Source organism: Eublepharis macularius, chromosome 13, assembly GCF_028583425.1.
Source record: "Eublepharis macularius isolate TG4126 chromosome 13, MPM_Emac_v1.0, whole genome shotgun sequence".
In the NCBI taxonomy this organism is placed as follows: domain Eukaryota; kingdom Metazoa; phylum Chordata; class Lepidosauria; order Squamata; family Eublepharidae; genus Eublepharis; species Eublepharis macularius.
In genome coordinates this window covers 22,900,187-22,913,232 of record NC_072802.1, presented here as the reverse complement: position 1 = coordinate 22,913,232, position 13,046 = coordinate 22,900,187, and the positions used below count along the sequence as shown (strand labels likewise).

General features: G+C 43.5%; 1 protein-coding gene across 1 annotated transcript in view; it reads left to right on the top strand.

Moving 5' to 3' along the window:
* MID2 (midline 2) overlaps positions 1-13,046 on the top strand; it is a 228,760-nt gene that overhangs the window by 164,537 nt on the left and 51,177 nt on the right. The window contains exon 3 of the mRNA XM_054996708.1: positions 8,722-8,817. Within this exon, the coding sequence (XP_054852683.1) occupies positions 8,722-8,817 (96 nt within the window). The remainder of the gene's footprint in view (positions 1-8,721; positions 8,818-13,046) is intronic.

Genomic DNA, 13,046 nt, shown 5'->3' with positions numbered 1-13,046 from the left:
TATATTTAAAGCCTTAACATAAGAATAGTAGCAAAGAACACAAAGAACAATGCTAATTACTGAAATGACTATCTTCTCCCGGACGTTCAAACTGTCCCATCTTTTCACCCTCTGTCCTTGTCGAAGCTTGATGGAGCATTGCCCAACATAGAGGTCCCTCCTCCCCACAGTATTTGCAGTGAATGGATGTAATGATTTCAAGTAAATGTGTGCATGTATCTTTAAATGCTTGGTTTGAGCTAGGTGAAGGGTGGGGTGAAGGAGAGGGATGAGTGAGTGATATGATTGGTTGATGACTGAGAGTGTGGGTGGAGTGAATGCAGTTGGAGACTGAGAGCTAAGCCACAAGTGACGCTTGACACTAGCTGGACATTTGTCAGCTTCCCTCAAGTTTTGATGGGAAATGTAGGCAGCTTGGGGGAATGTTGGACAAATGACAGTTGAAAAGTCCATTGGACAGCAGTCGGAGAGCCAAGCTGCAAGACCAGGATGCCTACATTTCCCATCAAAGCTTGAGGGAAGCTGACATGTGTCCAACTAGTGTCAAGCGTCACTTGTGGCTTAGCCCTGAGAGTGAAGAGAGCAAAGTTTTAGTCAGAAGAAAGCAGGCTAGCTGTGTGCTGCCAGAGAAATATAACCTGTGTGGAACCTGAACTGAGCATGTTTGTGAAAGGACACTCAGTCAGGGAAAGAGAGGCCTGCTGTGTGCTGCCTGAGCAGGTTTAATATTTCTGTGAATAAGAGTTAGAGAAAGAGAGGCCAGCTGTGTGCTGCCTGAGGAGTTTTAAGCATTTCTGTGAGAGAAATATTGAGTCTAGAGAAAGCAGGCAAGCTGTGTGCTGCCTTAGTAACTTTAAGCACGTCTGTGAGAGAAATATTGAGTCAGAGAAAGAGGCTGTGTGTGAAGCCTTAGAAGAGATCTGTGTGAATGAGAGTAAATGAAGTAACTTTAAGAACTGAGAACTACGTTTATGAAACCGATACGCTTCTTGAAAAAATAAAAGTTTATTTTTTGTTATGTCCCAGAGTGGCTGTCATTGCTATATCCCATTCCTATCCTCAGGGCCACATAGAACCACGAAGAAGCCTGACGCTTAGGCACGTTACAAAAGGGAAAACTTAAATAAAATACCTTGGAATATAATATTCCTGGTGGCAGCAAACTACCCAGAAGGTGTTAAGGGAAAGATAAAAGGCAAAATCTACCCTAGAGAAAGAAAGGGTCGTAACAATGGGCTTGGTCATAGACTAGTTATAATGATGACTTCTGGTATTTTGTGGCTTGTGTCACTACGAGGGCTTCTCTGTGTTTACTTTTTGCTTCCTCCTTTAGAAGAAAAGAAACCACAAAGTGGGGACGCTGCCCTCCTGTTATACTCTTGATGAGGCAGAATGGCAAATTTGCTGGTCATATTATTAATTCGTTGCTCAGTACTTATATATATTCATAAATATTAGACATTAAATAAGAATAAAAACTTGTTCTTTGTTAAGCAGTGTAAGATTCCAGCACTTTATGTCAGAGGAGGGGGGGGAGTAGGGCCTCGTTACTTTGCCAGTCGGTCCCAAAAGTTTGAAATCCAACTTCTGAAATTTTAAAAACCACCACCTTAGATAATTGCAGAGCAGGGAATGGCTTCTCCTAAAGGAGCGGTGTGTGCACATGAGTAATGCTGACTCACATAGAGCTTTGGAGCAAGGGATACTTACCCTTGCCTCATATGACCTCCCTAATGCAGTAAATAAAAGGTAAATATGTTTGACGTCACGGAATATTTGACTGTAGGATGGGCACTGTTAAACAGAAGATAATTTGCTTTGCATTCAGAAGGTCCCACATTAAATTCCCGGCAACTCCAGGGTAACAGGGCTGAGAAAGGACCCCCTCCCCGACAGACCTGGAGAGCCACAGCCGAAGTAGAAGTACTTGCTCTGATGGGCCATTGCTCTGACTCCATATAAGGGAGCTTTGTATGTCTGCAGGAGCACAGAGTCCCCACAGCATCCCAGTTTGGGGGGCTTTGAAATTAAAGTCCTTTTAATTGTATATTACCTTCCATAGTTAAGTGTGTGAAAGTATTGGAGGACCTTGTTTTATGAAGTCTTTCTGGAAGATTTGAGTTTCTGTTCCATGTCAGACTTGAGTGAAAGCTCCACTGGGGATCCTCCTTTGCCTCTGGACTTGAAAGATTAATGAGATATCATTTTCACAACACATCACACAACAGGCCGTGAGCAGTTTGCTATAAAACATTTTTTTTTCTCTGAGTGGAATTGCATATTTTTTTAATGGAAATACAGTGTTACTTTAATTATTGATGGCCAGAAATATTAGGCCACCGTGTGTCCGCAGATATCTAAATTGTTTCAAATGGTGGTTGTTGGGGGTTTTCCGGGCTGTATTGCCGTGGTCTTGGCATTGTAGTTCCTGACGTTTCGTCAGCAGCTGTGGCTGGCATCTTCAGAGGTGTAGCACCAAAAGACAGAGATCTCTCAGTGTCACAGTGTGGAAAAGATGTAGGTCATTTGTATCTACTCAGGAGGGGTGGGGTTGAGCTGAGTCATTCTGTAAGAGTTTCCCAGGGTGTGGAATGCTAATGGCGGGAGGCTTCACTGTAACCTGAGGAGGTTCTTTTGCATATGGATTGGTGCTTGATGTGCTAATCTTCTCTGCAGGGCTATTGTCGGGTGTGGAGTGTTTTGTTGGCCTGGTGTTTTTCAGAACTGGAGCCCATGCTCTGTTCATTCTTAAGGTTTCTTCTTTCCTGTTGAAGTTTTGCTTATGCTTGTGAATTTCAATGGCTTCCCTGTGCAGTCTGACAAAGTAGTTGGAAGTGTTGTCCAGTATTTTGGTGTCCTGGAATAAGATACTGTGCCCTGTTTGAGTTAGGCTATGTTCAGCCACTGCTGATTTTTCAGGCTGTCCAAGTCTGCAGTGTCTTTCATGTTCTTTTATTCTTGTCTGGATGCTACGCTTTGTGGTCCCGATGTAAACAAAGCGTAGCATCCAGACAAGAATAAAAGAACATGAAAGACACTGCAGACTTGGACAGCCTGAAAAATCAGCAGTGGCTGAACATAGCCTAACTCAAACAGGGCACAGTATCTTATTCCAGGACACCAAAATACTGGACAACACTTCCAACTACTTTGTCAGACTGCACAGGGAAGCCATTGAAATTCACAAGCATAAGCAAAACTTCAACAGGAAAGAAGAAACCTTAAGAATGAACAGAGCATGGGCTCCAGTTCTGAAAAACACCAGGCCAACAAAACACTCCACACCCGACAATAGCCCTGCAGAGAAGATTAGCACATCAAGCACCAATCCATATGCAAAAGAACCTCCTCAGGTTACAGTGAAGCCTCCCGCCATTAGCATTCCACACCCTGGGAAACTCTTACAGAATGACTCAGCTCAACCCCACCCCTCCTGAGTAGATACAAATGACCTACATCTTTTCCACACTGTGACACTGAGAGATCTCTGTCTTTTGGTGCTACACCTCTGAAGATGCCAGCCACAGCTGCTGACGAAACGTCAGGAACTACAATGCCAAGACCACGGCAATACAGCCCGGAAAACCCCCAACAACCATCGTTCTCCGGCCGTGAAAGCCTTCGACAATACATGTTTCAAATGGGTTTTTTCTGTGCCTCTCCTTACTGGTCCTGGTTGTATTTTTGCTTACAAATATTGGATAAATAAATGTGTCGCTGCAGAGGTAGCAGCCGACCAACAGTTAGCATAATAAGGCAGCAGGCAGAAGCAGGCGTGCAAAACCTCTTCTCTTCACCTGGAGGGTATCGTTCCAATCTAGCAGTTGTCAATCATGAGTCACAAATTACTTCTGTGCTCTTTTTGGTAACTTGTGACAATTATGAATTTCCGCTTGAGGAGCCAGCTTTTTGTGCTGGAGATGTGCCCAGGGATTCTCTCTTCATTCTGGTCTGTCAGGAGGAGATCCTGGGTGTGCTAGGATAGCCATTAGACTGTCTTTCTCTCAAGCTTTTTTTCCCATGCAAAAACATTGCTGGTAAAGGCCTGGCTCCCATCATGCACTGCTCTTGCTTACTCACGCCTGGCTTGCATTTGCCACCTCAGTTGCTGGCCTGAATCCACCTTTTGTCTGGTATGCCAGAGCTGCCCCTTAATGTATGACAATACCACTGTTTCCTGAAAATGCTATCGGGGAAGGCCAAACTCCGAGAACTCACAACGTTTGCTTTTTCCACATCCCTGGCTTGCATTAACGGTGACCTGCAGCGAGAAGTCACATGTCAGTTCACTTCTGCTGCTTGCAGCAGTTAAAGAATGCTGAAATGCTGTTGTTTGTTCAAGAACAGTTTGCGTCACGGAGAGTCGAGTCCAGCCTTTTCATATCTTTGTTGACAGCAGATGCCTTGGCCCTTTTCATAGCTCCTACAACAGCTCTGGAATAGGCAAGGAAGAAGTTTTGTGAGAGAATCTACGTGGAGATTGGGGATTAGCAGTGCTCCTCAAGGCTTCAGGGATTGCTGAAATTCTCGTTCTAGAGATGTGAAGGAATGGGAAAATCCAGAAATATTGGAGGAAGAAGGGGAATCTTTCCAGTTTGGAGATGGAAAAAACCCTCTGAATACTTTTTAGAAAATAAAGCCAAAGAGGCAGGAAATGAACTATGCCTTTCTTATGTAGGATTGTCCACACTTCACTGACTTCTTGTTTTGTGATTACTACTTGGCAAAGTCAAAAAGAGTCCAGTAGCACCTTTAAGACTAACCAATTTTATTATAGCATAAGCTTTCGAGAATCAAGTTCTCTTCATCAGATGCCTGATCAAAACTGATGAAGAGAACTTGATTCTCGAAAGCTTATGCTATAATAAAATTGGTTAGTCTTAAAGGTGCTACTGGACTCTTTTTGATTTTGCTACTACAGACTAACACGGCTAACTCCTCTGGATACTTGGCAAAGGGGATTTTGGCTTGGTCTTTTTTGTTACGGGTTGTGTGTCTCCTGCAGACATCACACCCTTCTCTTGCCTATTCAATGGAGAATTCATGACCAGTTGCCCAACTTCTCAAGGCTGAGAATCCTCCTACAGCGTAACTGCCAGATCCCCATCTGGAGCTTTCAGTTGCTCAGGGTATGAATACATAGGACTTGGGGGAAGTAGTTTTCACCCAACTTGGAACCAGGCAGCTTTCGGGGGCTTCATACAGGTATAATTTCCTTTTGCCTTCATGGGAGTCCCTAGTTAAATCTGTAAATGATCCTGGTGTTGAGAAAATGGAGGTAATGATACTTTCAAAGCAAGCAGTTTTAAATGAACATGTACCATATTTCAGAACTGATATGCTGTGCTGGAACCTTAATCCTTCAGTTCATGTCAGTCTTCCAACAAGTTTACAAATACATGTGTAAAGAGTCCAGTAATCCAGGTGCTACTGGACTCTTTATTATTTTGCAACTACAGACTAACATGGCTCATTCCTCTAAATACATGTGTGATTTTGGTCTGTAATCACTACCAATAATTCAACTTATTCTTTCTCTCCCCTTTGAAATCCACCTGAGATGGATTACTTCTGTCCTCAAGGGCTGGGATTGTCCATCATGTGTCATTGCCAATCCAAGCCTACAAGTATGCCAGTACATAGGAACCCTCTATGCCAGGGGGACCCTAACTGTGAAGTGTTAGCTTGAAAACATTGTGGGGAACGTTTTTTCTCAGGCTCAAATATTTGTACGGGCAACTCATGAGAAAAGCAGAGCTAATTCATGAGCTGATGAAGGTGTCTAAAACTTGGAGGTACCTCGGCTTCTTGGATTTTGTGGGTTCATGAAGATTAAGCCCTGATCTGGATTGCACAGACTAGCTCCCCTGGTTAGTACTTGGATAGGAGACCATCAAGGAAGTCTAGGTGGCAGGCAATAGCAAGCCACGTCTGTTCGTCTCTTGCCTTGAAAACCCTAAGGAGTCACTATAAGTCAGCTGCAACTTGATGACAAGAAAAAGATGATTAAAGCTACCTTTTAAAATGTATTTTATTTTAATGCAAATATGTCTATGAATAAAAAAAGTTCTTTGAAACAGTTCTTTGGAGGTTTATAAAAAGAGGCAGCATTGAGGACCATCTGGTAGTGTTTTCCCCCTTTTTATTTTCCTTTGTTTTCTGTCTTCTTCGCTCCTGCCTGTCTGCTCATACGATTTTTTCTTTTGTTATGCGTAGAGAGATATTAATGGATATCTTTCATACATTCAACTAGCACTTGAATGATGAAGGGGAAAGTAGGAGACTCTTAATGAAACCCACAGTCCCCACCCCCTGGTTCTTCACCAACTTGGCCTCCTGTAATTAGAGAACTAAATCCAACATGGTCTGAAATCGGAAAAAGTGAGGCACTTTTGCAGAAGATTGTAAAGGGGATTGAGAACATGCATATGGTAAATTGTTCCAAACTACTTTTTATTGATTGACATGTTTATATCAAAATTTGAATAATATTATGGCTTTAATAAAGAAGCTGACTGGTGCATTATGATGCGAGGTTTCTCTGGCGATAGCATCCTTGGATTTGTAGAAGTGGCGGATGAAAGTTCAGTAGAAGATAAACAAAGTTAACAAGGTGAAAACCAAAGGCATGAGTTACTTTGGCCCAGAATATATTTATTTTCTTTTTATCGCAGAGTACAATAAATCTATGACTGGAGATACCGGAGACAGAAAAACCACATCCTGGTAGCTGGGGGGCAAACAGGAATAAAATGCATAATCTGAATATTTACTGGAGCAACAAAGCATGAATGCTAAACAAGTTCTTCAGCAGCAAATACAAAATGGTTATTTTATTTTGTACTAATAGAACCTCACATAATCCTTATTTCAATATGGGAAGCATAGTCAGATTCACTAACAAATTCCAGTTCCACAGCCTCCTATTTTTGACATGGTTTTGAATATTTTTGGTCATAAAACCAAGGACACTAAAGTGAAAGAGAATGCCTAGGATCATGAACAGTTGTATTCATCCCTGTCGTTTAATATACATATTAAAGCCATTCATTCTCCTTAGCAAAGATGGTCCTGTTTTGCCAACATATGCTGATAAAAGACATTACTAGTTATCGCTACCACTGTAGACCAGCAGGCAAAGACTAACTGGTTAGCAAATTTAGCTTCCTCCTTTCTTGTGGTTTCTGCAGTTGCCTGGATCTCTGGCCCACTGCCTCCCACGTACCAAATCTTCCTTGTCTAATTCTGAACACAGTTCGTGGTCCTTCCTACCCTTAAGCCTTGTGTGAAGTTTACTGCCCTGCCTTTCTCCTTGTTCCTTCAGTTCCTATAAGCTTATATTTCTTTCCAGGGTAGTTTTCTATCTCCTGCTCTTAGATTCCTGATTCAAGCCCTCATGGCCTGGATACAAAGTTCGCTTCATAATGGACACTGCTGTTTAAGGACTGTGATTTTGTTTCTTTGGCACCGGGCAGAGCATATGCAGTGAGTCGATGGCAGCTCCAGTTTAAGGCATTTAGATGATGAGAATGAACCTTCTCTGCCTGAGAGCCAAGAGATCTGCTCCCATTCAGACAGTACTGTGCTAGATGAACCAATATGGTTACTCAGTATGAGGTAGCTTCGTGTTTTCATTTCTCCATGTCCTTCAGTCCTCCTTTCTGTCTGGCTATCCCACTTGTATCCTGCCCTTTCTCTTAAGGAGCTCAGGTCGATATGCATAGTTCTCTTCTCATGTTATCCTCACAGCAACCTTGTAAAGAAAGTTAGGCTGAGTGTGTGACAGGCCTGAGGGCATTCAGTTGGCAGAGTAGGGATTTCAACCTTGGCCTTTCAGGTTTCGGTCTCTTCCTCCAATCCTCCACTCAGATCTAGATGTTATGTCACATTCATGAACATTTTAATATTCGGCTGAAAAAGCTCAGTGAGTGGAGTACATACTTTGCATGTCCAAGCTCCCAGTCCAGTTTCCAGCATCTCTAATTAGGATATTCTAGTGAACAAGATTGAGAACGACTGGACAGATTAGTGCCATTCTCAGTGCAGTGAACAAAGACCCTATAATACAACTGGGGAGGTGGGGCTGAGTGGAGTGGCTTACCCAAGGCCACCTGCTGAGCTCATGGCAGTGGTGTGAGTCGAACTAGCAGAGTGCTGATTTGCAAACCAGCCACTTAACTACAATAGTACAGCAGCAGATCTAGAACAGCCACTGCCAATCAGAAAACACAATGCTAAACCATCAGCTGACTCCATATAAAAGCTTCATTAGTTCTTTTCACTGTCACATTCCTGTGCTGGCCCTTTTCCTTCAACTACCTTGTCACCTTCAGTTGCTTCACCTTTTCCTTTGGATATTTGAATGCTCCTAAACATTCCATGGCATCATTTTCACTCAGCCAGTAGTAGGGGAGCTTGTAGGTGATATGTGCTTTGGTATCCATCCATCCATAAATAAATGGGGAATGCTTTATGAGTGAATCAATTTCTTCTCTTGTTCTGTGTCTAGAATGGGTGTGAACACATTTGTTTTCATTAAATCCAGCTGTAGAATTTTCAGGCCTATGTGTTGCTGGATTCTTTGATTTGCTGACCTTTCTGATACTTTGATACTCTGCATTAGAGTCACTGGGAAACATTGGTTAGTTGACCTGCTTTCTATGACCTATTGATGCTTATTTTTGATTTTTTTTGTCTCCCCTCTCCTTTCTGTGTTGGCAGCAAACACTGGAGATGAACCTCACCAACCTAGTTAAGCGCAATAGCGAACTAGAAAACCAGATGGCCAAACTGATACAGATCTGCCAGCAGGTGGAGGTATGTGTGCCAGCTGCAATCCATGATTGATGGCTGAGGGTATGTTTGTGCTACCAGGATGGGGAGGAGGAGCTGTTGATACATGGAGTGGTCATGTGTAATTCTTTTCCCACCTGTGCTTTGAAATAGTAATCCTGAAAATAACCCATTGCATGGGTTTTAGTTTCACAGGATGCTTAGGTGGGATTGCCCCCCTAAAATGAAATCTTCTGTTCTCTGTCCTGTACTTTAAAATGGTATTTCTGTTTGCTGTTTTCAGTGTGGTTTTAGTGTTTTGTTGTTATGTTTGCAAGCCACATTGAGAGCCTAATTTTGGGTTGAAAGTTTTCACAATAAAGAAACCCATCATATTTTTATCCGCCACCCCTGCTGCTGCCGCCGCCGCCGCCACCGCTGCCGCCGCCACCAAATTTGCTCAGGATGGCAGACACAGTTCACTCTGCCTTCCTTTGATTCTCACTGCAATCCTGGGAGGTTGGTTAGGCTGTGAGGCAGAGAGACTGGCTGAAGGAGCACCCAGCAAGCTGTGTGGCTGAAGGGGGATTTGAACCTTTGGACTCCCCAGCCTTAGATAGACACTCTAACCATTATGCTACACTGGCTCAACTTGTCTGGCGCTCCAACCTCCCACCACTTGCCACTCCTTTGTCTCTTAGCCATCCATGGCCTGCCTCCATACATTGTTGGATGTTGTACTCTAGCACTTATTTGCAACTGGATTGATTTGTCCACACCGGATAACCCAGTGGCAAATGTCTGCTGGAGAATGATGATATGCACAATATTCAACGATATGGTCCAGGTCAACTGTTCCCCCTAGCTTTTACCCTTCTTGGACATGGGGTTGGGTCCCCTGGTTTCATCCCATTGTGCCCTCTTTCTTTATTATTCCACCACCTCCCCAGTCCAGCAAGTAAAGCTCTTTCCTCTGTGTAGCAGAAGAATGATTGTATTAGCCTATTACAACCAAATAAATTTTTAAAAGGAATCTTGAGGCACTTTCAAGGCTAACAGATTTGTCACCACCACCATTACCCCGCCATCCTTTTAAATCTTTTTTTCCCCCTTGAAAAGCATCTCCCTGGTTTCTTCTGAACCAACCTCTAGGAGCTCATTTTTCTTTTGAGAAAGGTACTAGGTGCTTGTGTAAGAACTTAAGGGTTGGCCTTTTAGTCAGACCTGGACTTTGCCCACTCCTTATGTGGTTCTGAGGTTGGGGCAGTCAATGCTTGTTCAAAGTGGTCAGAATGTGGTAGTTTGTGGAGGACAGCAATAGGGAAAATCAAAACAGCTTCTTATTCCATCCCAGCTATGTCTCCCCAAGCACTGGGGAAACGTGATACGGATTGAGTTGTGTGGGGACCTCAGCTCAGTGGGTCCTTCCTGCATCCAGGGGCCCTGGACAGCAACCCAGCTTTGCTGAGCATGGGGGGGGGGGGTGTTCTGCTCACATTGCCAGTGGGCCTCCCTCCCCCCTCCCTTTCTTCACCATGTTGGGATTCCCTCCATCCTTTGCAAAGTCACCTAATTGTCACTGAGTCACAAACCTGTTTTTTTTTTTTAGCGTAGCAGAAATAGCTTCTGCAGGGAGGGATTTTTTTTTTTTGGCATTGCAAATGACAGGAAAGAAAAACCAAAGGAAATGAGCAGCTCACCTTTAAACCCATTGAGAAAAATGGCCTTCTCTGGCCAGGCAGCCTTCTTTGTCTGGTGATACCAATCAGGCATCTTTTGTTTGACTTTCCAAGGGAGCATTCTCTTTGCCACCCATCCTCCCCAACCCTCTTATTACAGCCCAGTAAAAACCAGATGCCACCAGATTAGTGTTTCCCCCTGGCTATTAAATGGCAAGAACCATGACTTCATCAACAATGCGCTCTCACCCAGCACATCTCAAGGCAAAAAAGGAACTTAATGCCTTCTTCTTTCCAAAGGCAGAACAATTAATAGTGAATTAGCTGGCTGCTTTGTTTACCAAGGCAATGCAGGGGGAGAAGCCATAGCAATTAGTTTCCTCTTAATGGGCTATTGATTTTCAGTTACTAAATTAAGAAGCGGTTCCTTGAACAAGGCGAGGTTTTTATATATATAATAGGAATAAAGATACTGATCTACAGCAGCAGAATCTAATTTGATAACTGCTTATTTGGTTTAGTTGGTTTACAGATTTCCTGGGGCAGCTACTTCTCCTTTGGCTCAAGTTTTAGGTCTTAGCTATTTGGAGGGCAAATGGATGGGGGCTTGTGGGAGGGCCCTCTGCCTTCCTCCTGCAATTTAACCATTCTTGTTCCCCTCCAGGCCCACTGGTTCTCCCATGCCAATATTTCCCCATCTCAGATTGGCTTCGGAGGAATTACAGATTACTCCCAGGAAAGGATGCTTTTGCAGGGAAAATTAGTGGGAAGGTTAAAGCATCCCCCCCCCTTCTCCTTACACCAGAGACTCTTTGCTGCAAGGGCCCATTAACTCCAACGTTAGTTGTATGAGAGGAGCCTGTCATCCTTGTACCATCTTGTTCATTATCTGCTAGGGGTGGGCAGAAAACAGTTTATGCACGAGATGCTCGTCCATAAATCTGACCCTGTAAAATGCTCTGTGTTCTTAAACTCAAGGACGCTTGCTAAAAACTACTTAATAGTATTAACAGTTACGCCATAGCTGAGAGAACGCTCCTCACTATGCAGTCTTGGTTTGTAGATACAAAATGTAATGATTGGTGGTCTATGTGCATTAATTTTGTTTCTAAAAAATGGTATTAGTCTTTTGAAAACAGCCTTTACTGAAAAATCTTCTCTTCAGACAAAATCTTCTCTTCAGACAAAACGCAACTACATACAACTCTGTTCTCTTCCATCCGACTTTTTTTACTCGTTCCCTCTACCATTCTTCCCTTGGTCTCCCCCTTGTTGAAATTTCAATGATAAGCTCCTTGGGGCAGGGACCTGACTTTCATTTTCTTTTAATTTACCTGATGTAAAAAGGGCAGTGTTCAGTGATGGCACTATATAAATAATTCCTGTTCATATCACCACAGTCCCTTTTAGGGAAGGCAAAACAGCATGATCGGGGCAGACTGACCATTTATCTTGCAGGGAAATTCCCTGATGGGCCTGTGTCCTAAAGAACCACTAGTGGCCAAGAGCAAGCATACTCAAGCTCTAGTAATTCTGCCAATACCTCAGGGGCCACTCCACTCAGACCCTTAATTGACAATGGAGATTGGTGTCAGTTCGCCAGCTGTTGTTTCCCTCATTGTCAACACGTTTCACCCACTGTTTGTACTGCTGAGCTGAGTAACCCCTGCAGGGCCTGAAGTACCCCAGCCTCCCCCCCCCCCCTTGCTCCACATCCATTTCCTAGGCCACTCCTGAGCACAGTCCCCTGTTTCACTCTGAGAATCTCCTGGATTGTACCTATCTATCTCCTGGGGTGGATTTGGTCCTTGTTTGCAGAAATTTCATTTTCAAGCATAGATCTTTGTGGAAGAGGGATCTGTCTTTTCTTTTTCTTCTGTCTCCCCTCCTCCCTTGCTTCATTTCATAATGGTTGAAGTTATATGCCAAGCCATTCAGGTAGGCTGTAAAGCTGAATAAGGGAAATAGTCATGAGCACCAGCCTGAAGCAAGAAGAGAAGTACAGTTTAAATCTCGATAGGGAATACGAGAGCCCTAAAAGGCTACTAACGTGAGGCTTACTGGCTAACTAGAATTCTTTCCCCTCCCAGTAACTGGGATTCTAAACTTGAGTATAATCCAGGTTTAGAATCCTAGTTAGGGCATATAGGGGGTATTGATTCTAGTTAACTAGCCTGCCTGCATTCCTACATCAGCAGTTACTGGAGATGAGCTATGATTCTCCATGCAAGATGTATGTGCGTCATTAAGCATATGTGCAAGCCTGGCAGCAAGATAGATTCAAGCACATTTTCCCTTAATTGTCGTTAAGTGTGATATCTGAATCACATTGGTCACACTGGCCAGTCACCATTCCTCAGCATATATCTCTGAGTATTTAGGGAAGCATGTCTTCACTCTGCGCATTTTACTTCTTTGCCTTTGTGTCCAGTCTTTCCTTCGAGGAGCTCAGGGTAGCTTTCTTGGCATTTTGTTATCCCTGTGAGAGTGGGGGTACTGGGGAGATGGTGGCCCAAGATTGTCAAGGTTATGTACAGATGTGAAGAATCGTGTTAGGTGTGAGCCCACTTGCAAGAGTATTTTGTACCATCTTCT